General features: G+C 46.5%; 1 protein-coding gene across 5 annotated transcripts in view; it reads right to left on the reverse strand.

Moving 5' to 3' along the window:
- Positions 1–24,374, reverse strand: part of CADM3 (cell adhesion molecule 3) — a 29,878-nt gene extending 5,504 nt beyond the window's left edge. The window contains exons 1-6 of one of the 5 annotated variants that reach the window (XM_007105205.3): positions 24,166–24,359; positions 5,999–6,100; positions 3,809–3,949; positions 3,153–3,305; positions 2,331–2,468; positions 1,770–1,940 (exon numbers count right to left, since the gene is read on the reverse strand). In XM_007105205.3, the coding sequence (XP_007105267.1) occupies positions 1,770–1,940; positions 2,331–2,468; positions 3,153–3,305; positions 3,809–3,949; positions 5,999–6,100; positions 24,166–24,247 (787 nt within the window). In that variant the 5' untranslated portion in view covers positions 24,248–24,359. Of the gene's footprint in view, positions 1–1,754; positions 1,941–2,330; positions 2,469–3,152; positions 3,306–3,808; positions 3,950–4,279; positions 4,325–5,998; positions 6,101–24,165 lie in introns of those variants that run through there. The other 4 variants (XM_007105207.1, XM_007105206.3, XM_055084275.1 and 1 more) reach the window with 4 other exon arrangements.
- Positions 24,375–24,585: the final 211 nt, after the last annotated feature.

Below are 24,585 nucleotides of genomic sequence, written 5' to 3' on the forward strand. Positions count from 1 at the left end.
AGAGATGGAGGTCATATTTTGGCTGCAAAAAGGCCCTGACGCAATATAGATGGGTTCTGGGAAGGAATGATGGCATCTGCCACCAATGCCGAAGGGCTGCTTAGGAGGCTGGGTCCAGATGGCCGCATAGAACAATACAACCAGATGCCAGTTTAGAACAACAGATAAAGAGGCCGAGCTTCCCCTAAGGAAAGAGCCAACCTTAACATCCGGTTAATGAACATGTTTCAGTCCAATCAAACAGGACAAAGAGAATCAGGCCAGGTGAGAGAATGGGTGTTCCAGGGCCTCACAGCCAGAGAAGCCTCTAGTGCAGCACCTGTAGTATAGCATTTGTTGACTGACTGCTGATCACTGCCAGATGGTCCAGTACTAACAGAGAGGTCTTTGGGGCTCAAGACAGGGGAGGGCCTTCTTTAGCCCTGACCAGGGACCAGGCCCTGGACAAGGAGCCCAAGGCCAGGGGCTTTACATTCAGAACTAGTAATCAGAGAAACACCTTATAGCAATACAGAACTTTGAAGTTTACAAAGTTCTTTCATTATATAGTGTTTCATTTATCCTCATGAAAATTCACTGAAGTAAGAAGGGGCCGTTACGAGATTAAATGCTTTGGTGAAAGTGACACAGCTAGTAAACAGTGGCTCTGCGGCTAGAATCCAGGTTGTCTGTTTCCCGATTGAGAGTCTCCTAAGCGGACAGTGACACCACCCCAAACCTACCTCATGGTCAAGTTTCAGCAATGGGTCTAGCAATTGATTTAAAGAGCACTGAAGTCAGGCCTGGATCTTCCATAAGGAAGAGATGAAAGGTTTTTTGAGTTATTTTAGAAAAACACCCAGCCTTTAGATAAGTTAGGACAAGAAGTACATTCTTTTATAACTCATTATCTTCTGCCTTTCTACTTCATTTTTATCCCCTTGAATTTTCTACTCAGAAAAGCTCTTTTTGAAAATTTGTAAATTTCCTCGGGTGAGTGGGTCGTTTCCCACCCATATTCAAGGCAGATTCCATAGAGGGATGAGGATCCTTGGAAAGGTTGAGAGTAGTGATTTTGACAGTGGCCATTTCAGGTCAGAATCCCAAGAAAAATCATAGACCTGTGGCAGACTAGTAGGGGTTAGGTTAGGGAGAAATCTGGGAATAATGATGCCAGAGAAAGCATGTTTTCCTACCACCTCTTTTCTTGAACTCATAGTATGTTAGACCAAGAAGAAGCCTTTGTGATTCCATGTCCATCTTCTCATTTAGCAAATAAAGAATCAAGCTCAGTGGGGTAATTTCCTTAACATCACTCAGCTAGTAAGCGGTGAAGGGCAGACTAGAATCTGTCTTCTAATTCTTGATTTGCTACAGTTACTTCTACAATTTACAATCTAGATGCATAACACTGGCCTAGCCCAGGAGATGGTAAATTTACCTATCGGGCCAAATCCTGCCAGCTACATGTTTCTGTAAATAAAGTCTTATTGGAACACAGCTATGTTCATTTGTTTACATATGATCTATGGCTACATTCCTGCAGCAACAGCAGAGTTAAGTAGTTGAGACACAGACCACATGGCCCTCAAAACCTAAAATGTTGACTATTGGGCCATTCATAGAAAAAGTTTGCTGACCCTTGGCCTAACCCTGGCAACTCTTGTCTTATTTTTTTTAACCTATTTACTTATCTGTGCCTGGTGCTTCATATACAGTAACCCGCATGTTTCTTTTCCCCACTCCCCATCTCATACCAGATCCCCTTCACTCACAAGCCCATGACATACATAAAACTTCAATGCGTTGAGCGGTGGATCTGTCAGCTCCCTTTAGAGATTCATGGTTCACAGAGCATACAATGTCTGCCCCATCGTCCTCCCGGGTGACCTGGAAGGTGACTGAGCTGCTCACGGTGAAGGTTTTGCCATTGGGATCTTCCTGTATTCGGGTTGGTTCCCCTAGAGAGCAGAAACAGACACACACTCGCACACACACATAGACACAGAGTGAGCCCTAACATGCAGAGATTGTGTGGGCCCCACTGTAGACATACAGATGGTGCATCTCAACTTAGGCAGACTTAGGAAGTTGTGAAATGGATATGTACACACAAGGAGGATGGAGCCCCCAACGCGCGCGCGCGCGCACACACACACACACACACACACACACACACACACACACACACACGACTGTACACAGAATATCTGTCATTCCCCTTTCTTCTTCTACACCATGCCTTATGTGCACATACACAGGCATATAGACATGTGTCCCTCACTCCCTCTCTCCTCCCCGCTGTCCCAGCACCACCTTCTCCTGTCACCCCCAAGGCAGGAGGAACTTACCATGAAGCTCTTGGTCACCCTTCCTCCAGGTGAGCTGGGCTGCAGGTTTGCTCCCAGAAGACTGACAGTTTAGGGTAGTTGTATCCTTTTCCCGTAACGATGACTTGTAGCCAGTGATTATGGGCTTCTGTGGGATTCCTGCCATGGATAGGGGATGGCCAGGATAGGAAAGAAAAGCACCCTGAGGTCACACCTCATCTCTCCCTGCCGAGACAGACTCTCTGAGGGTTAGGATATCTGAGTTCTATTTTGGTTTATGATGGGTAGAAGGCTAAAGAAATTATCCTTCTCTTTGATAAGAGAAAGACCACCCCAGGGGGAGGAGATATGGTGGTGGGAGATTTACCATACCTGAGATGATACATGACCCAACAACCCAAAAGCACAACTGGGTGGCCACAGACATATGTGAGGCTCAGGGGAGCAAAGAAGGAAATTGAAATGTGGGATCAAGATGAGAGCATGCAAACAACTGGGGTACTCATCTTGGAAATTATAATCATACTCTGCACATACTTCTCATGTTTCCCTTACACAATCTTGGGAGGTAAGTGGAACAGACACTATCAGCCTTTTGTTACAGGTTAGGAAAGTCAGGCTCAAAGAGAGTAAGAGGTTTGTCCCAGAGCAAACAGTAAGTAAAGGAGAAAAGATTAGACCCCAGCACTCTTTGCATTTCATTCCATTGCAACGGAAACACACGCTGAACTTTCCCAAAATGCTTGGAGACTTGCTTGGCTCTAGGCTGCTTCAGGGGCCCACGCAGGGAGGTTTGTTTGCAAGGAATCACGCTGTGGAGACACTGGGGTTTGGGAGCCTCACCGAGCACGGTGACGAGGGACTTGGCGGTTCTCACGGGCATAGTGAAGATGGAGCAAGTGTATTCACCCTCGTCTGCCAGGGCCACGTTGCTGATGCTGATGCTGAGCTCATGGGGCGTAGATCTAACCAGCTGAATCCGATTATCTCGAAGGGCTGGGGGAAATTGGGAGAATTGGAAGCAAGGCTTTTACTGGTGACTTTCATCTTTATCTTCCAATCCCAGGCCAGCTTTTTTTTCAAGAAAGGGTCTAGTGTGGTTTGGGGCAAGGGAAAAAAAAAACTGCTCCTGAGTTTGAGTAGTCTTTAGTTTATTCAGTTACTTTCCTGGGCCATTGGGCTCAGCAGCCTCAGAGTTACTCAGAAAGGTAGGTTGGATGTGTGGGCCACATTGGCGCAACACTGACATCAGCTGTCTCTTAGGGCTCCTTTGGGGTGAGTCACTCCAGGACCCTATAAGACCATGCATGGCCTAGGTCAGAGCCGTAATTATGAAGTTTCTCTGGAACCAGCTGAGGAGCCCATGGCCTGTTCCTTCCCCAAATAGCATCCCTTCACGTTTCTCAGCCTCTGGACTACAGGGACATTTCCTCTCAGCTCTGCAGCCCCCTTTCCCAGCCCACGTTTCCCATGGAGGCAGATAACTCGTGGGACACTACCTCTCTTCTCCCCAAAGTAGAGAGTCTGCTGGGCAGGGTTAGACCATTGCAGGGATGAATCCTCATGATCTTTGACTTGGCACTTGAGCACCACGGTGCCACCAGCCACCACTGTCTCATCAGATGTCCAGGGCTGACTGTCTGCAGGAGTAGAACTGGGTTAGTTTCCTAAGGCAGCACTAGCCCCTCCACCCATTTCTGGGCCACAGTCCACCTCATCTAATTCAGACCATCCAAGGCCCACGTCTCTGTATTCTCTTAACGCATCATGGGGGAAGGAATAGAGGTGGGGGTAAGCCAGGGGAAGACAGGCCTTACTTCCTCTTGCTTTGAATGCGCAGGAAAACAGTCACTTGTTGAACATTTGCTTAATGAATTGACAGGGCCACAGACATTTAGAGGGATAAAGGCACCCCCAATCTACACATACCACTCCCCATGTATCTTTTCTGATAGAGTTCTACCATTCACCTTTGAAAACACACATACGGGTCTGTCATTCTGTTTTACCTTCCTGCCACCACCTGCATATAAGAGCAAGAACAGAAGTGGTTGTAATAATGCCCCAACTAAAAGCGAAGAAAAGGCCAACCCCCAAGAATGTGGGTTGCACATTCATTTACACAAGAGGTAGATGATAAAACTGCAAAATGAACAAAAAAGATTTTTTTAAAAACCTAAAACGTTTTGACACAGACGTTTCAATTCCTCCAACAATAACTTCCCTTCAATCATCAGCTCCCTTAACATATTCCTTTCAGTATCAGTACTACCCGCCTCCCAAATCAACACACAAACCCAAATCACTATCCTGACGTTATGTGAAAGAATAATGGATTAAAGTTTTCCCTTCGATGTGACAGAAATATGGTTTCTAATCCCTCTCTACTTAGTCAAGTTAAACAAAAGAAGGACTAGTAAGATATCATGAGGATGAGTCATTTGAAACCCAAATGTGCCTTCTAATCAGGCCTAGCTGTGAGCCCCTCAGTCTGTGTGACACTTGCTTCCTCCACCCAATATTGTCCCATGTTCCCCAAAGCATGGATTCTGTTTCCTAATATTGATTCCCTCATCTTCAGGTCTGACTTCCTGTGACCCAATGGCGCTGACCTCTGCAGAGCTAAAATAACACATTCTAGCTCTGATTCCTGAAACATCCACACAATTTCTTCTATGGTACTAAATTACTTAACCAGCATTGTCGCCTCTGAATCAGAAACCAAGAAACGTACTTCCGACATTCCCTGATTGAGCAATTTAAAACAACCCCCATGCTCCCCATGGCACCAACCTTACCCCTGCCCTATCTGCTTATTCCTGTCTTTCCTGGTCACCAGAGCTCCATTTCCAAGGAATATTCAATGAGCGTTCCTAGCAGAGAGGGGGCCCCGAAGAGTGAAGGTGGCACCTGCCGGAGGTGACACCAAACACCAACGCTTCTGAGTGGCTGTCTCCAAATTGGAGCCCAAAGCCTGGATGCTAGTTTTAGTGTTTAGAGTCATAAAACTTAGAACGGACAGGGATCTTAGGGATCATGGAATCCAATTCCCTCATTTTACAGATGTAGACAATGAGGCAATGGAGGCGAAGTGATTGCTTAAGATCATTCTACTGATCAGTGATTCGAGTTAGGACTAGAATCCTGACTCTCAAGGCAGTGCTATTTTCACTGGAATGCGCCTCAGGTAATCATCTAACTTGAGGATCAAAACTACGCCTTTAATGTTAGCAAGCCAGAGACTGAGCTGGCTGAATAAAGGTGGAAGTGATATCTTCCTTAAATATCTCAATGAAACGTTTGGGAAACCTATCATTTACTGCTAGCCATATACCGACTTTTGACTGGTAATCCCATTGTCCCTGGTTCCTTCTGAAGAATTCTATCTTGATTGTGTCTTTCCAGAACCTCTTTGTTCCGAGTAATACACTCCTCCTGGAATCATTTTATTTTTGGAAAAAGGTGTAAGGGATACAGAGGTCCCTGTACCGGAGTGAGGGAAGGAGGAGTAGGTGCCAGAGGAGTTGGTGGTGTAGAACTAAGTACTAAAATGTCAAATGGAGAGGGGGAAGAGTTGTGTGGTAATGAGGGGAGTGAGAACACAGGGTGGAGGCAACATGAGTGGGAGATGATGTGAGGATGGCGGAGGGAACTGCGGGACATTGAGATGAGGGGGCCTGGATTCTCACCTTGACTGGCCAGCATGTCAGGGCTGCTCCAGACTGTGGAGCTCATGGCCTCTTCGAGTGGAGCCAGAGTCCCCAGCTCCAAATTCTGCTCTTGCCAGTAGCCTGGGGAGAGAGTCTCCATGAAGGATGAGCCCTACATGTAAGCTGCTACCGTTTGGGATCTGTACTTTCATTGTTGGGGATGGGGGAGAGGATGGCCCCTGTGAAAAGCAGGTTCACCAGGGTACCTAAGAGAAGGTGGCTTTCTCACAAAAGGGGGAGATTAACTCAAGTCCTGAAAAAGGAAGTGAAGTCTTCCTCCGAAGGGGTGAATTAAAGGAGGATGCTAAGCTTTAGCAGTCAATCACATAATGTTAGAGCCAACAGAGATGTTAGAGGTCATCTGGTCCAGTTCTCCCAGTTCACAGGTGAGGACACTGATGCCCACTAGGGTTAAAAGTGACTTGGCGAAGGTCATACAGAAACAGGAAAGATAACCAAAGACTTTTCAATCCTGATCCGGGATTCTTTCTGCTACACCAAATTATCTACTAAAATAATGACAGGTTTAATAATTTTAAAGTACGTTCCCATTTAATCCTTTTAATAAACCAGTTAAATAAGTACGTTGGTATTATCACTTCTACCTTGAATGGAGGAAACAGAATGAAGTGACTTGCCCAAGGTCCTACAAACAGAAGAACAAAGACTGGAAATTAAATGCCTGATTCCAAATCCAAAGCTCTGTTTCAAGATGACACCCTTAGCACTGAAGACAGAGACCACAGCTGGGGTTGAAAGTTACCCCACGCCTTCCTAGATTGTTACCTTCTATCCGGTGCTCCGATTCTCAAGCTTTCCTCCTCCACTCTCAGTCCCACTCACCATTTTACATCACTGACTCTGCTCCCTCACCTGGCACAACACACGCCCAAGGCTTGAGTCACCGGCTCTCTTCCTAGCAGGTAGCCCCTAAAGCCTTTTGTGAAGTACTGTATAGTTTCCATCGCCTATTTTCCCCAACTCAACCTGAGAGACGGAGGGACAAAGAAACCGGCCTTGAGAATCTTTTCAGGATCTCCCGTTGCGAAGCCAGTAGCCAATCACATGCGCAAAATTCAGTAACGTCATCGGCTGCTGAGCAGAGTCCGGAACTGCTCCTTGTCCCGGGCCTGGAGTCCGGCAGAACTTCGCCAATTGTCCCAGCGCGCCCGCTCCAGAGGCGGCGGGGGAGGGGGGTGGGAGAGGAAAGGACGAGAAGGGGGCGATGGGACCGAGGAGGATGGGTAGGGGAGGTGGAGAGGGTACGGGGTGGCAGGGGTGTGAGACTAAAAAGATAAGTGGGACGTGGTCTTAGGGTCCACGAGAAGAAAGGGGACGAGGAAGAGAGTTGCAGAATCAAAGGGAAAAAAGGGTGAGGGAGAGGAGAGAGTGGGGGAGGGAGGGAAGGGAGAGGGATGGGGGAAGGGAGAGGGTGTTAGAAGAAGTCCTAGCCTCGGGATAGGGCTCTAAGATAGCTTCAGAGGTTCACTGGCCTTCAAGGAGACGCCTCCCCTCTCCACTGTTCCTCAGACATACTCCAGGAGGTTTGAGAAATGACTCTGTTCCCGAACAGGATAAGCGCTGCTAATGCCCAAATGGGGAGGGGGAGTAAAGCAGTGAAAAAAAAAAAGTATCTGTAACAGGTAGAAGTAGGCAAGAAAGCGAAAGTGTTGGTGAAGAGAGGCAAGAAAGATGAGGACGGGAGAAGGAAAAGCGGCCAGGAAGAGGACAAGGGCGCTCAGATCCAACAGAGTCCCCCTGGGTGCCCTCGCCCTGCTGCCTTCTGTGGACATCAAGAATGGAGGCAACCGGAAGTTGGTGAGTGTTTCACGGTATTTTCCAGGTCGTCTGTTTGTGGGTGCTTCCACACACAGTGGGAAGCCAAACTGGTTGTGCTAAAGCTTGGAATGGTGGAGGGACAGGGAGAAGCCAGAGAGGGGTCAGTGCTCCACACCACAGTATTGGTACCGAGTGCACAAAGTAAGCACTAAATAGACCTTTGCTCAAATGGATAAAATAGCCACCTCCTACGCTGGCATAGGGCTTTCAGTTTGCAGAGTGGATTTTCAATCATGAATTCATTTCATGTCAAAACAACCTTGAGGGAGAGGCAGCCAGATAGAATCACTTTTTAGAGATGAGGTTTAGAGAGGTTCAGTGACTTACCTAAAGGCACACAAGTAACACCCCTCTCAAGGATCCTCTTTCTACTGCTGGTGGTGCACTCAAAGCTTTTTCAACAGCTTCTGTTTCTTATAGCATTTCAGTCCATTGTATTGCAGTTTACTTGTTTAGTTATCGGCCTCCTCATCTAAACTCAGAGTTGGTGAAGAGAAGGAGCCTTCCCTTATTCATCTTTGTATTTTCAGCACTTAGCCCATAGTGGGCTCTCAGTACATTTAATTGGCTCTGGTAATTCATTCAGTCACAATTGGCACTCTGCTGTGTCCATTCTTACTCAGGCAGAGCATGTCTTCTGTCCAGATAGCATAGGTTTAGTCTTCATTCTCTTGTTCCTTATTTCATTTGTGCTGTTTTCTGCCTTCTCAGTTGCTTTTCTCCTTGCTTATATTCCTTTCATCCCTCCCCTCCTCCTGCATTTTGCTGGCATTTTTTTTTTTTTCCTGAATAGGATGAATAAGTGAAATGATGATGTCGGTCATTCAAACTAAACTGAATTGTTTAGATGAGGGGTCTGATAACTAAACAAATAATCTCCAATAAATGGCATATTGGGGATGTGCTTGATATACAGTATTGTCTCCGTAGGTTTACAAGGAACTCACTCTAGTTTGTTGTGTTTTAAGAAACTGATTAAGAAGTAGCTGGGGTTTTTTTCCTCCTGGGGGTGATACTTTACCTTGTAATTCTCCAAAGTACTTATGATCTCATGTCTCCTCTTGAGAACTGTCTGTTAATATGACTGAAAGTTTTCTTGCTGTTTTTATAAAATTGTATACCTGTAATGATAAATTCCGAATAGCCACTCCCCTGGGTGCAGATGAGTGATTATAATGTTATTCACAGAAACATGGATACATGGCAGAAATTATAACCTGGAATGGAATGTGAAAGCCTTGTTCTTTGGATTTAGAGCTTGCCAATTGTTTATGACATCAGCATAAATTCCCTCAATGGATTCAGACTCCAAAGGAAAACTTAAGAGTGCTCTGAAAAGGTGGTATGCACTTTGAAGTGGAAATAATGACAGTTCTGCTCAGGGAGGGTCATGGGAAGGAAATGCAGACTTTGAGTCCACAAGACCCTTAGTAAGGGGAGGCCCAGGTTAGTCACATTGAAAAACAGATAAAGAGAGCTCCAGTCATATGGGTCATATTGTTTCCCTGCTTAGAAACCCTCACTGACTTCCCGTTGTCTGCAGATGATATCCAGATTTGTTAGCCTGGCTTATAAGATCCTGCACGGTCTGATGCCAATATGCCTTTCAGCTTTGTCTTTTCTTTACTTCACTCACCCCATATCCCAGACATATGATGCTATTTGGAATTCTTTCTATAAACCCTTTCCTTTCCTGCATACATTCCCTTTCCCACAGTCACTCTGGATAATGCTCTTCACCCATCTTCACACATCTAAGCCCTAAAAAGCCTATTTTCTGTGGCACTTCCTTCAAGAAGGCTCCCCTGATTCCCTGATTGCCTCAGATGGAAATAATTTCTGATTTTTTTTGAGTCACAACACTTTATCTACTTTTTAAAAATTATGCATCACTCTTTACTTTGTACTGCAAGTTTCGCTTTCTTCCTAAATTTTAACGATTCTGCAGGTAGGGTTGATATCTGATTCGTCTCTGTATCTGGTACTGGCCCTAATACAGCATATTGCACTTAGAAGGTGCTTAATGAGTATCTATTTAATAAATGAATCAAAGATGCTTAACATCTTCAACTGTGAGAACTAGGTTCAAAATCTGCCAGTGAAGAGGAAATAGCAAACCAAAAAGGCTAGGAAGAAATGGGCCAAGGAAGAGGGTAGATCATCCAGAAGCTGAAGCTCTATGAGTTTACAAGATGGGTGGAAATCTCTATTTATTGATTACCTTCTGTGTGTCATGATCCAAGCGAGGTGCTCTATATTCATTATTCCAGAATAACCCTTTAATAGGTATTATTATGCACATGCTAAGGATGAGTTAACTAAGACTCAGAGACTAACTAAGACTCAGAAAAGTTAAGTAACTTATCCATATGATGCATCCAATAAGTGTTGGGATAAACTTAGATCTCTCTGACCACAAAGCCCAGACTTTCTGCATATCTTCAGTAAACTGCCTCCCTTTGCAGGAGCATGTGCTTCGTGTGTGTGTGTGTGTGTGTGTGTGTGGTGGGGGAGGGCAGAGGTTATAGGTGGAAAGATTCCTTCTTGCATTGCTGGCCTGGGGGTGCTCACCTAAACAAAATTCACAACGCTTACCTGCAATATTATAAAAATAACAGTGTAGTGAGTTGGAAATGGGTGCTTGTGGTGGTGGTGTGATTTGTATCCACTGAATTGCATTTTTAATTGGATTTCTTAGTGTGTCTTCATCTATATCTTTGGGGGCTCAACCCAAAGGCCTTATAATTTGGGATGATTCTTCAGTTAACCAAGCAACAGACATGTCTGGTTAAAACTAACAGAATGCCCTCACGTTTTCATAGCACTCTAGCACCTAGGCTACGAACTAAGATTGTCTTCTTATTTGCTCTCAGCTGTCTGGAGGGTTTCTTTTTTCTTTTCTTTTTTTTTTTTGCGGTACGCGGGCCTTTCACTGCTGTGACACAGGCTCCGGACGCGCAGGCTCAGCGGCCATGGCTCACGGGCCCAGCCGCTCAACGGCATGTGGGATCCTCCCGGACCGTGGAGGGTTTCTTAATTCTTGGTCTATTTACTCATGGGTTCCAGTAGCTTTAAGACTCCCAGCATTTTAATGGACAAAGTAGCCCTTTCACCCACTGATTTCCTTCTGATTAATTGTTCATATTAAGAGTAGCAGAGGTGGGAACCAGGGACTTACTAATGTGCCTTTTAAAGCATACATTGCACCTGTGATTTCATTTTTCATCCACAGTACAGGACGTCACACATAGTAAGTGCTCAATATTTATTGAATAAATAAATGAGTAACTCAAATGAATAAAAATGTATTATGTTTCCAATTTAAGTGATGCTAGTAAGGAAGTTTATATGTCAGTATAACCCCTTATTGCTTGGTTTATGTCTCTTCTCTGCCCTGTCTGTTTCGGGAATCTACATTGCATGGGCCTTAGGGCCATGTACAGGGTCACGGGTGCACACTTGGGATGGTGGGACAAGGGGACAGAGCTCCCCTGCATAACTGCTGCTGGCCTTGCCAGTGCTTGGGTCCAGAACTCCACTTCCCAGATTATAGAGAACACCAACTCCCCGAGTAGGAGTTGATGGTGATGGTGATGATGATGATGATGATGATGATTCAGCATTTCTCTAACTCCAGAGTTAAAAATACTCTTCATCACAGCCTACTTGTTATTCCTCACGACTACCATGACAGGTGGGTGGAGGAGTGTTATCTCCAAGGGAAAAACACACTGGGGGCTGTGGCCCAGAATGCTGAAGGGACCCACTTTTAGAATGGTTTACCCACCCCCATCACTGGGCTCCCTGGCCAGGTGATCTCACTCTGATTATTCCCTAACACTAGCCACGCAGTGAATTCTTATATGTATTTCCACCACACACTGAAGAGAATGGCCATGAAATCGGAATTAGAACTCAGCCCCTTAACCTTTTCTTTATGCGCAGAGCCGCGTTTTTCTTTAGCAGTGGATGTCTGCTTCCGCGTTTGGAGGAAAGTGGACCAGTCTCATCTGAGGCCTGATTTAATAGATAACTCCAAGATTTGGGAGGGGGGTTACTTTGACCGTCAGAGTAACTTTACAGCACAACACCCTGATCACAAAGGGCTCTCTTTAAACTTAATTTTCTACATTTGCTCTTAGGTTGCCAGGAATTATGCTACTTCTGCAGAAGTTACTGTGTAGTTTCCTAGTCTAAGACACTGAGGGCAGGAATGTCAAAATATTCTCTCACTTCCTGCTCTACGTTCCTTTCTAACTTTGTCCTCCCCAAGCTCCCAATTCGCTTCCATTCTCAATGTTATAGTGTGGTCAGACGAAAGAAAGCTGGGGCCATAGAGGTAAGAGTTATTCTGTCATGGGGGCTTGTCTGTCTTTTCAGGTGTACTTCCTTCCCTTCCTGTTGCTCTTCAGGGCAGGGCCCTGTCCCCTCACAGGCAGTAGGATGCCCTAAAGGATCTCCTTGCTCAGCTCAGATATGCTCCGGCTCACATCCACTTCAGAGCCTCACAGCTCAGTCACGCTTCAGCTGCCTGCCTCCCTGATCCAGGCCTTCTCTCCAGCTCACTGGCCCCTCTACCCTTTCTGGCTTGAGCTGCTGAGACCTTGCTCCTTTGTGTTCCCTCCCTCCATTATTTCTGTTGCTGTCTGGTTTTCCCTCCTGAAGTCTTGTTTATCTACTTTCTCTCTGGCTTCCAACAGCCTCTTGGGCCCAAAGTCACTACTCTCTGGGTGTAGCTTTACTCTCCCAGGAGGTGTACATGATATAAGTGAAACTGGAAGGTGAATAGGGTGAGGAAGAGAACCTTCCCTGTAAGAAGTTCCTACTATACTGATTAGCCTCATAGCTTGGTAAAGTGTGGCCAAGAGGTTCGGATTGGGGCTTCCCTGGTGGCACAGTGGTTGAGAGTCCGCCTGCCGATGCAGGGGACATGGGTTCGTGCCCCGGTCCGGGAAGATCCCACATGCCGCGGAGCGGCTGGGCCCGTGAGCCATGGCCGCTGAGCCTGCGCGTCCGGAGCCTGTGCTCCGCAACGGGAGAGGCCACAACAGTGAGAAGCCCGCGTACCGTAAAAAAAAAAAAAAAAAAAAAAAAAAAGAGGTACAGATTTATAGAACCAGGATCCTATTCTGTTAGATGATCCAAGAGATTCAGGTTTGGAAAGGATGGATCTGGGCTCAAACAGGTTTATTATTGCATGAAGGCAGATACCTTTTGGTTCCATCCTAAGCAGTTGTTGAAAATGAAAGGCTTTTGTTTCCTGGGTTTGGAATGGTGTGGGGCTTAGCTTTTCTAGGCTGAATGAAGAGGAGGGAATCTTTAGGGTACTTGGCTAGTTGGCTAGCTTGCCTGTGGTGGGCGTGAGGGTGGGGTTAAAACAAAAAGCACATCTTGATGTTAACCCTCTTTTCACTGAAAAAAAAAACCCAGTTATTCCAAATGTTTTCCTATATCCAAATGTTAAAAAAGTATACAAGTTTAAGATGCTGTGAGTAACTATATTTGCTATATTTGCTAAAACCCTGCAGTCAATTTGCATGTTCGAGTCATTTTCTACTGACCCCTAATGGGCAGAGGTGGTTATTCCTAAGATCTTTTGAGTCTTCTAGACAAACCCAGTTATTCCAAATGTTTTCCTATATCCGAATGTTAAAAAAGTATACAAGTTTAAGATGCTGTGAGTAACTATATTTGCTATATTTGCTAAAACCCTGCAGTCAATTTGCATGTTCGAGTCATTTTCTACTGACCCCTAATGGGCAGAGGTGGTTATTCCTAAGATCTTTTGAGTCTTCTAGACAGAGGATGGAACCGATGTCCTTTCTGACTCCCTATTACCAAAGTTCAGTAATTCCTTGCCTTCTCTTTCTGCACCTCATTCTTCCTAAAATATTTTCCCGTCTATGATTCTTAGAAGCATAGACTTTTAGAGTTGATAAGAATCTTAAGTAGCATCTAGTGCAAACTTCCCATTGAAAAGATGAAGAACCAAGGCGCAGAGAGGCTTAGAAACTTAAGCAGGGTCACACAGGCAGCTAGTGGGAGCTGTGGTTATAACCCCAGTCTTCAGTTCTCGTTGCCATTTGATAGCCGTCCTGTGAACTAGCTAATTTGGAAGTTAAGTTGTCATTTAGTGTGATTTTACTTCCAGTGACATCCACTCTTCCTGCTTTCCATCTCCCTGTGCATTGTAGTGTGGAACTCCAGGACCCTAGATCTCAAGGGAAGTAACTCTACTAAATGCCGGGCAGGTTAGAGAAGTTGGGGTGAGATGAGGAAGGAGTCCCTGAAGGTGTGAAGAATGGCATCGTCACAAATGTCAGGGTCTTCATGGCAGACTCCGGTTCTCACAAAAGAGGAGGCCATGGGGCAGAAGCCACTTCCATGCCCTTTAGGAGTTACAAGGGTGATGAGGAGGACAGGCCGTGTGTACGTGTGCATGCTAGCATCTGTGTGGTGGAGAGCTGGAGGATGCTAACCTGATTGTGATGTGGGAGACAGAGACTAGAAGAGAGAAAAACGCAGAGGAGCTTTTCCTATTCTTGAGCTAGTGAGAGAAAAAATCTGGAGGCAGAAGTGGGCTTGCAGTAGGCTGGGTGGGTGGGGCTCTTGGAGACTTAGTTAAGATTCTGAGGAGCAGAGACTGGGAAGTGGGTGGCAGAGAAGGAGGTGGGGACAGCTGTTGCTTTGATTTGCTATTGAGTCAGTGTTCTCGGTGCATTAGCACTGGGAGGGAGCCCTGGGCTGGCCCCCAACAAAAACAAGCCCCTCTGGAGCCAATACTGTGTTGTAGTAAGAACTGCAGTTGGGAAACAGAAAGGAAGGGGATCTAATCCCAAAAGAGCCCCTTCCTCGCCTTAGCGCATACCTTCTAGGACTGGGCTCTGTGCTCCAGACAAGTGTCTAGTGTTCTGTACTAAGAGGCTGGGGGGAGGTGATGAGACAGAGCAGAACGGATGGCTCAGTAAGGGCTGCTGGGAGCATGGGTTCTGTGCAGGGCTTTGATTTTCATCAGTTATTTCTCAAGCAAGTCCCTAAGGTCGGGCATGAAATCACTCCAGTTGGAGACAGCCTTGAGTCGTTTTAGAAGTGTCCTTTTACCCCTATCTCCTCATTCCCTTCCCACCATGCTCACATACTCAGAAATCACAACAGGTATGACCTGGAGTCTGTATTCTAAAGCAATAGAGAGTCAGGAGTCTAGACTTCGAACTCTCAGATGTCCCTTGAACCAATTGCAGGCACTTTTATACCCTTTCCCTAAATGTATCTAGCTGCTTTCACACGTATGTAATAGAACTGGGGGAAAAAAAATCACCCCATCTTAGGAAAGTACTTAGGAAAGGATACATAACAGAGTCAGTGTGGAGTAAATGAAAGCATAATTCAGTTTAACTTGTTGGAAAATATGTTTAGCTATGAGAAAATAGGGACTGGGAATGGGAGGGAAAGCCCAGACACCCTGGGGAGAAGTAAAGAACAGATTCCCTGAGGAATCTCCAACCAGGTGCCAAAACCTTGCTCCTAACCCTCCAGAGCCTCAATACCTGTTTGAGTGCATGGATGCATTCCCTTCTCAACAAGCTCTATCTTATTCTTTGCTCTTTAATGTCGCACTTTAGATATTTCAGGCTGATGGCTTGGTGTGGCGGAATAACAATGCTGTGAAAAAGTTTAATTTGTTAGAAGTCAGGCAAGAAAGCATTCATCTCGGCTGGATCTCATTTTACTGACTTGTTTTTACTGTTTCTCTTCACTGGGTCATCAGAATCAGGGTGTGGATGACAGGTTCAGGGCAGTGATCAGGAGGATCACATGGAGAAAAAGGTGGTCTGCTTTACACACCCACACTCCTCTGGGTTCCCCTCTTCTGCCGATCCTAGCTGAGATGTAGTCTCTTCCCTTCACTTTTCTCACCTAAAAATGTATTTTTCAGCAGGTTGTTGTTCAATTAGCCTTACTTTGGGCCTTCCTGGGAATTTAACCCTTCTGTGAGATAGACACATTCTTCCAAGTCTGCAGACCTCACAGTTCCCGATATGGCAAATAATTCTGTTCTGACCCAAAGATCTCCTCTCCTTAAATCTTGAGAGTCTCTTCTTCAATGTGGATATACATTCGATTTTGTTCCCCAAGATGCACATATATTCCAACCTGGTGACTCTCTTTTTTTCCTTCAGTATGTGTCCCTCACTACACACATGACAACTACAATTTTCACTATTTGTGTCTCTGTTTTCATTTTTTCTTGGTCATAAACATAGCATTTTCTTATGACCCAGATACAGAGCCCTTTTCACAAGCCCGTTATTAATCAAAACCCCTAACGTCCAGCAAACCATATGGTTTAAACTCAGAGATTCTCCCCAAAGCAGAATTCAGGCTCTCTCTCCTGCTCAAACTCCCCAGGAGAGGGCCAGAATCCTCTTCTCCCCAGGGCTGAGGCTCAGTCCATCTGTCACTGACACTGGACTCCGGGGCTTGGAAACCAGAAGAGAGTTGGCATTAAGCAGCAGTTGAGGATAAATGAGAATGTGTGAGGCCCATGGGCTTAGTGATGGTGGTTTTTATATTTGTTTGAGATTATAGGATGGAGATTAGAGGAGGGAATATATCATATGTGTTTGGAAATATCTCATCCTTAAGAACTAGAGTGAGAACTACTAAGAACAAGTGAGTATAATTGTCTCACTGTTAAGTTTGCATTTGCGGAGGGACAAATGATTAGGAGCAGATGGTAAAACGGGTCCCTCATTTTATGATAATGAGAGAACTTGACTCCAGGTTCTTCAAAGACTGACCTAGGCTAGGCTAAGTCTTAAGTTACTTGTCATCGATGTATTTATTAGAGGTTTGCTGGGTTTCCAAGGAGTATAGGGTATTTAAGTCAGGGACTCAATAAACCAGTTCACCTTCTGGAGCTTTTTACTCTGTCTGAGGTTTTGGCTGGAATTCTAGAATCCAAATTGGAAGCAAAGAGCTAGGTCCCAGAAGAAAAATGAACACAAGAAACAAGGACCTGCATATTCCCAATGAAATCTGGTATTGGAAGTATAGTTCTCCATTCTATTTTGCTAACACCTGGGACTATATGAAGGAAATGGAGAACTAAGTAATGGCTAGCTAAGAGATGAATGGCTGAGATATCAGCCTTCATTTCTTTTTCTTTTTTCCCGAGGGTGAGGTGATGCATCTGACGTTTCTGACCATGAACCGGAAGTAAATGAGCCAAAGGTGCTTATAATTAGCAATCAATACACAATTAGTGTAGGTCTAGCCGGGGTAAGGAAAAATAAATCCTTAGAGAAAGCAACATTTTAGTTCGTTATATTATTTAGCTTTCTTATTCTCCTGGAGACGTCCAGGAGAAAGATGGAGAGAGATGAGAGGGCTAAAGAATCCCAGAGGTAAGAGCTCACATAGAAGAATGATACACATATTGAAAAAAATGTTGGAGTCTCTGCATTAGAATCCTTTCAGAAACATGTCTGCTCTTTATGAGAACGGGGTCTCAGGGAGATGAGTAGATGGGAGAAACTCCAGCTGTTACCATAACCCTAATTCTGTCTTCCTGAAGGCTTGCTCATGGAGATAAATCACTTCCATTACCTGTCCTTGAGGAATGAAGTTTCTCCTTGTATCAAATAAGGAAATGGAAGAGGGGTCCTGGAAATTAATTCTGGAAACCTGTCCTCCCCAGCCTCACTCTGGTGTAGGTCATTCGTAAGTGTTAACTCTTATATGAACTACTATGCAAAATTGACATGGGGAAATCAGCATTTAGGGGAAGAGAAGCTTGTGTAGCTTTGATGTGATGGGAGGAACAGGCTGTCTAGTCTCAGACTGGCAGGGGCTTAGCATTCTCATTGGGGTCATTGGCAGATACCCCAAAAGAGTAGCAGAGTCCAGTTTAAAGATCCATTTCCTGACATCTGGCCAAGGACTTGGACTCTGGAATAGGATGGTTATATTTAAGGCCATGTAGTCTGTACTAGATGGTTATAATGATGAAGGACATGAGTCAGGGATTTGATATTTATCTTCTATGCCTCTCATGTATTGAATTCCTCTATTATCAAGTCTGATAACCTATCCTATATATTGTCTTTACGTTTACTGCTAAGGCTGAGGGGACAGGAACAATGGATACCATGACAGGACAATTAGAGTTGGTTGTCAGGCTCAGAGTGGTGTTAAGAAGTACATGCTCATAAACTGAGTAGGACTCATTTTGCATTCCACATTTATAGTGTATATGTGGTTATAGTATATGAGCAATGCTGTCTCAATCTAAACCACGACTATTTGTAGTTCTGTTTTAAATCTATGAGTCCATATATGGCAAAACATTCAGTTCTTCTGAGGCCAGTTGAGGTCACTCTATGTCCTAGTCTCCTGAACACTGCAAACAACACTTCTTTTCAACCTCAGTATTATTTGCTCTTTCTGTCCCCTTCCTACAGGGGATTAAGTGGTTATGAAGACTCTCCAGATCTATATCTACAGGTCTTGTCTACCTCTTTCTGGTGGAGCAGATCAGGGGTCATAACCAAGATCATGTGTGTGTTTGTGGTAGGGGGAGGGAAATTCCAGCCCTGTTCTGAGGGCTGCACTATAGAGAGTAAAGAGATTAGGAGCTCGGATGGGGAGCAGGACCACGGAGAGCAGCAAGAAGAGCCTGGAGTGTCCCTGTCAGGGGCTAGCACCATGGAGAGCTCAAAGCACCTGGGGTTTGTTCCACAAAGAACAGGGCAACCAGGATCATAGGTTAAAGCAGCCAGCTCTCAAACAAACCAAACAAACCAGACATCAGGGCTTCTGCTAGGATCACGCCACACACATCACTTGCTCTCAAAGGCCTCCTGAAGTACTCTGTTTGAACCTGCCACACATACAGCCAAGAGATTGTGCTAGAAAGTGAGGACTGCCACCAGACTGAGTTTGTCAACATGAGCCTCAGTAATTATGAAAATTACATTAGTATCAGTGGTGGTGGAAGAGGTTTTGACTTGCTACAACCAATTATGAATGAAATTCATAGTATCTTTCATTGTGGGAGAAAGAGCACCACAAAGCCTGTGTCCCCTCAGAGACACACTAGGCATGAGGAAACCACCATGTGTATTACAGTCAGATAGGGTACGAGATGCATCAGAGTCCGAGTGCTCTAAGGCACCCCAAGTTGCTGTGAACAGTCCAATCTTGATCATACACAGAAAAATGGAATGGATTATGACTCTTAAAAAGGGTATTGTCCTCAGGACTTAGAGGCCTCTGTGTTAGTTGGGAAATTTGGCCACTCTCTTTAGACTTAGGGGAATTTCAGTAAAGGGACAGATAGTTCTCCCTTTCAGTGCTTGTTGCTTCCGTGAAGAATATGTAGCTTTAATGGGCTTATATTTTGTAAAAATCTCAGCAGCTTCATGTGTTCAAGACTCTTGACAACTTGACTTCTCAGTGCTAGAATGGATGGATCTCTTTGTTATAACAGGATTGCATTGGGTTTTTACTTGGGTTATAAAACCTCTGAGCATCAGCTGGTTCTGACCTTGTAAAGAATCATCTCTGCTGCTGATCCTAGAGGAAGAAGCAGATCTTTGGCCCCAGAGACTTGGTCTTCTCTATTTTACAATTATGTGGAGTGTGTGTTCTTAATTTGACTGAGTTCTTAGAGACCCTGAATCTTTTTCTGATGGCTTGCTTTTCTGGTGGTTTGTTTCTCTCTATTTCTTATAAGCATTCCCATGAGGATGGCTATTCTTGGAATTTATGGATGGACCTGTAGGACATGACCTTATCCAGGAAACAAAATGTTCCAGTACGTGGACCTATAGCCAATGATTAAACAGGGGATATTAACTTTTAGCATGAAAAATGAAAGGAGAAGATATAATTAACAAACCTATCTAATACCCTGGCTTTTTCATGCAGTAGTCAGTAAGGAGCTGGTCCAGTCCACAGCTTGCTTTCATGGAGAACCTGGAGCCTAGATTACCACCCTTCAGTGAAATTCCATTACTGAGAAATAGATGACAAATAAGGGATTTATTGGGCTGGTTCTATTGGAACAACAAAGAATATGACTAGCCACAGCCCCAGGGGTTTTATTATTTCTCTGATGATAACTGTGAGGATATTTTCCTAGGTTATTTTTTTTGTGACCTAAGGACAAGCAGCTTTTGATTCTATTGTATATATTATTTGGACTGCAAGAAAGTAGTAGTAATAACAAGGGATACCAAAATCAGATCTAAGGATTTTCAGAGCAATGGCACAACTACTTAGTCTGCTGTTTCAAAGTGACCAGAGCACCAAAAAGATGCCATCTGTGGAATTTTATGGCTGCAGAGCTATGAGTCATTCTTCAAGTGAATAGTGAATGTCTCCAACAAGGCGCTCTTGAAATTAGATTTGGCCCTCCTTTTCTCCTCAGTTGGAAGAAGAGAGAGAGAGAGAGAGAGAGAGAGAGAGAGAGAGAGAGAGAGAGAGGACACCTAAGGGTAGTGAGCTGTCTCATTTACTGTCAGTCTAGGGCAGAGGATTTCAAACTGTATGTGGCAGAACCTCTGTCTGTGCCTTAAGGATTAGGGGGAGTGTAGGGGAAGCCAAGAAGAAGGGTGAGAGGGCTCCAGGTCTTACTTATCTGTTTCAATAAGAGTAATTCTCCTTGGATCTGTTTTATTTATTTGATAAAGGAATTTCACATCTTTAAAGATAAAAGTGAGAAAACCACTGTACTAAAAGAAACTACTAAAACCAACAGGGCTGCCTAGCTCTAGGGAGAGCTTAGGACAGAATCTTTGGTGTAACTGCTGGATAGGCAGCTGATATGCCACAGCTTGAACCCCACATCAGACAGACTGTATGATACCAGTGTCTCTCTGATGGTTTCAACTTCTTTGTGCCAGAAAATGCACATGTCTGAAGGGAGAGCATCTCCTTCCCAGGGGTTCCCAGCTGCAACTGGGAAGAGAACAGGAACAGAAACAGAACAGCTACAGCTGCAACTAGGAACAGAAACTGGATGGAGTAGGTCTGCCAAGCAGATCTGTGGGCAGCTCTCGAGTGAATGCCTGCTGGACTTCTCCGGCACACTGGGCATGATCTCTGCACTGGGCACCTGGCCAGCGGGCTGCAGAATGGATGGCAGTGGACAGAAGGTCATTGGGAAGGGAAAGATATTCATGTGTGAGGCAGTGCAGTCCAAAGTTAAACTGCTATATCCTGGTATAAAGCAAAGTGAGGCTGCCCACCTGTCTGTCTCTGCACTAGATCAACTCACAGAGTGCTGGAAATAACTTGAAAAGGAAGAATCCAAGGAAGTCTGGTTACAATGTTGAATGTTGAGCTGCTCACCAGAAAGACAACCACAGAATACATTAAGTTCACAGGCCTTGTATCCCCCAAAGCTGGAACTGCCAACTTCTGCCAATACTAGTGGAGAAACGTGAGAAGGAAGGGGCAGGTAGCAAACTCTGAATATCTAAGCCATTCCTGAGTTTCTAGCCACAGCACTCATGGCCGGGTTCAGATAACAGTTGTTTGCCCTTCTCCAACCTCTCAATCCCTGTTCAGCCTTATGAAACCTAAAAAAAAAAAAATGTATGCTGTACTTCAGGGAGCTGTATACCCCAGCAGCATATGAAGTTTGTTTTCCTCATTTTAAATGGAAATAGCCTCTCTGCCATACACCCTTGACCACTCCAGCATCCGTGTATTAGGATATCTTGTCCTTAAACTTTCACACCACATCTCTTCTTGTTTTGGTCAAATGTTACCAGGTAAGCTATATACTGCCTAGCTCCCTGCCCAGGGGCCTCAGGCCAAGTCAGGGGTACTAGACACACCTTCTTCATGATCCTGGGCAGAATGGCCTAGGATCACCACCCATGAGCATTAAATCTATGCACCTACCTCCCCCATCAGAGTGGGTCTTTTTTGATCCTGAATCTAAGAAGTAGAATTTATTTAGACAGAAGATCACATGTGGTTGTGCCTCTTGTACATCAGTACATCCTGAGACATTACAACCAGACATATGTCCACTGTCTGCAAAGATGATGCTCTACAAGGAAAATGATGCTTGATTTGACTGTCTTGGGAACAGATCTCCCTCCCCATCCCCAAATTCTCAACCCCTCCTCCGGACATTCTCCATTCAAAATTAACTGCCTTCCACTCTTCCCTCATATATAGGGATAAAGCATTTCTTTTCCTCTAAACCTTAAAGCCTGAGTAGGGGCTGGAGCCCAAATTGAAGACCAAGAAAGAATAGTGCAGTTGGTGAAGAAAGACTTGGCTAGGGTATGGATTTTCTCTCTTCTCCAATGTTTACATCCTAGAATTGAGCTCACAGCTTTCTGCGATGACTTCATTCTGTTTAGGTCTCCGCCTGGCCCCATCAGTTCCCATTGCCGAACAGGGGCAGTTTGGGTCATGCTTGTCTCTCGTAAACCCAGCTACCAGGATGGGAAGGCCAGGGGCTGCAGCTGAAAGTCAAGGCTTAGTAGAGACTCGTTATTGTGGTACATACACCCAGCAGCCTCTCCTTGCCTTGCACTTAGCCTGCCCTCCCTCAGGACTCTCTTCACCTCCTCAGTGAGTAGGGTCATCAGTACAGTCCTCTGGGGAAGGGGGATTCCACACAGGGGAGAGGAGGGGCCGCTGTCTCTATGGTGACTTGGGCAGGAGCTCCCCTGGGGACTGTTAATGGGTACAGAGTAGAAGGACTCAGCCAGCCAGCTGTAGGTAGGGGATCCCCAGTGTCCTCCTACCAGCAGAAACCCCTTTATCATGATGGAGACAGGGCTGGGGGAGCAGGTCAGGTGAGATGGAGCAATTATTCCTCCAGCACCCTGGCTCTTCGCTCTTTTCCTTCAGATGAAATTCTCTACATCATCATCCCCAGTTTCAACCCCTCCCCTCTCCACCCCCGCCCCGCCCTGTGCCCATCCCTTCTGGCCACTGGGTCCATCACCCAGGAGCCGCCTCCCCTTTCTCCTCCCCTGCGGTTCTTTCTGTTTTTTGTTGGCATCTGGCCGGGCATAGCCACCACCCTCCCCTTCACTGTCCCCACATCCCTTGGCTCTGCAGAGGTCCCGGTCCCTCTCCCCTCCCCCAGCCCAGCCTGCCTCAGATCGGGGCGGAGGAGACCGAAGGATGCATTCCTTTAGTCCCTTCACAGCCTGCCCTCCCTCCTCCAGGGACCTGAGGCTCGAAGCTGTGGCTCCCTTCCTGGTCTCCCTACAAACTGCCCCCTGCCACCCCATTAATCGTCAGCAGCCTTTAAGAAAGCTGAGGTGCCCCGACAGAGCTGACCTACATAGCCCGGTCCAGGGCAGGAGGGGGCCCCAAGTCCCCTCACCCCTGGCCCCGCCTCCTTTCTCTCCCCCACTCTCTTCCTTCATCTTTCTACCGTGACAAACCCAAGAAGGTTTGAGTTCCTGACTGAAGCAAAGGGGGCTAGGCAAGACACCCCACCCCAAATTTGGAAAATCAATCCTTAGTCCAGGAAAGCTTTGGGTTTTCTATGCCTCCTCCTCCCCAAATATCTTCATCCTTCCCTTTTGCCCAGCCTCTCCCCACTGCCCCCCCACCCCCCCTCCTCCGCTCTCGTCTGGGTTTCTTTTACCAGCTTCTGCCACCGCTAGGGATGTTGCCATCCCGGGGCCCTCTCCGCCCAGTGTTGTTGTTTTGCTCCAAGGAGAAGCCCCCCACTTCCTTGCCCACGCCCCCCTCAGGAGCCTCACCCAGGCTCCCTTCCCTGCCCACTCGGAGCCCCGCCGCGGGTGGGGGGACGGGCTGGGGAGCAGAAATGTTTGCATACAGCAGTTTGGGGGATTGCACTGGCTACCCAACCCCTCCAGACATACATACACAAACACCCGACACACGCCCTGACTGAAACAGCGACAAATCTCACTCCGCCCCCAACACACACTGACACAGACATACACACAGATACTGACACAGAAACGCAGAACCAGACACCAACACAGACGCGCACACCCAGACACACACACGGACATCAACACATCCATACCCCGGGATGCTTATAACAGACCCAAACCCCGACTGCACACGCAGACACACTCGACGGTGTACGAGGAGGGGGCATACCCGGCACACCCCACGATCCACAGAGACACGGACGCTCAGAGACAGACACAGGGGTATCAGCAGCGGCTGGCGACTTTAACCCCCGCTTCCAAACAAAGCCAACAGGCTCCCTCCGCCCCCGCAGCCGGTCGGAACCCCCGCCCGGGTCCCACCCCACCTCCCCTGGCGCCGCCCCCTCCCTCACTCACCGTCCTGGGAGAGGTTGGCCCCGCCGGGCGCCCAGCAGCTGGCGAAAAGCAGGAGCAGGGGCAGGGCGGAAGGGGACCCCATCGCGCTTCCCGGCCGGCTCCCTGGCTGGGCGCTGGCGAGCCTGGGTCCCCAGGGGCTGGGGCTGGGGAGGGGGTAGACGACGACACTGACCGAAAGGGCGCCCCCGAGCCGCTTCGGAGCCCGGGGCCGAGGCGGGGACCGGGAGGGAGCCGGCGCTGCTGCAGTCGCGGGGATTAAATAGGGCGCTCGGAGCAAACCATTCGGTTGGAGGTGGAGGGGGGGTGACGGGGGCTGGTCTGGTCGCGGGGGGGACAGGTTGCCGCATTCCCCACTCCCCCCCGCCTCACGCACCCCCTGCGCGCAGTCGTGGTGCCTTCCACCTTCTCCCTCGGGAGCTC

Source organism: Physeter macrocephalus, chromosome 4 (genome assembly GCF_002837175.3).
Source record: "Physeter macrocephalus isolate SW-GA chromosome 4, ASM283717v5, whole genome shotgun sequence".
NCBI lineage: Eukaryota > Metazoa > Chordata > Mammalia > Artiodactyla > Physeteridae > Physeter > Physeter macrocephalus.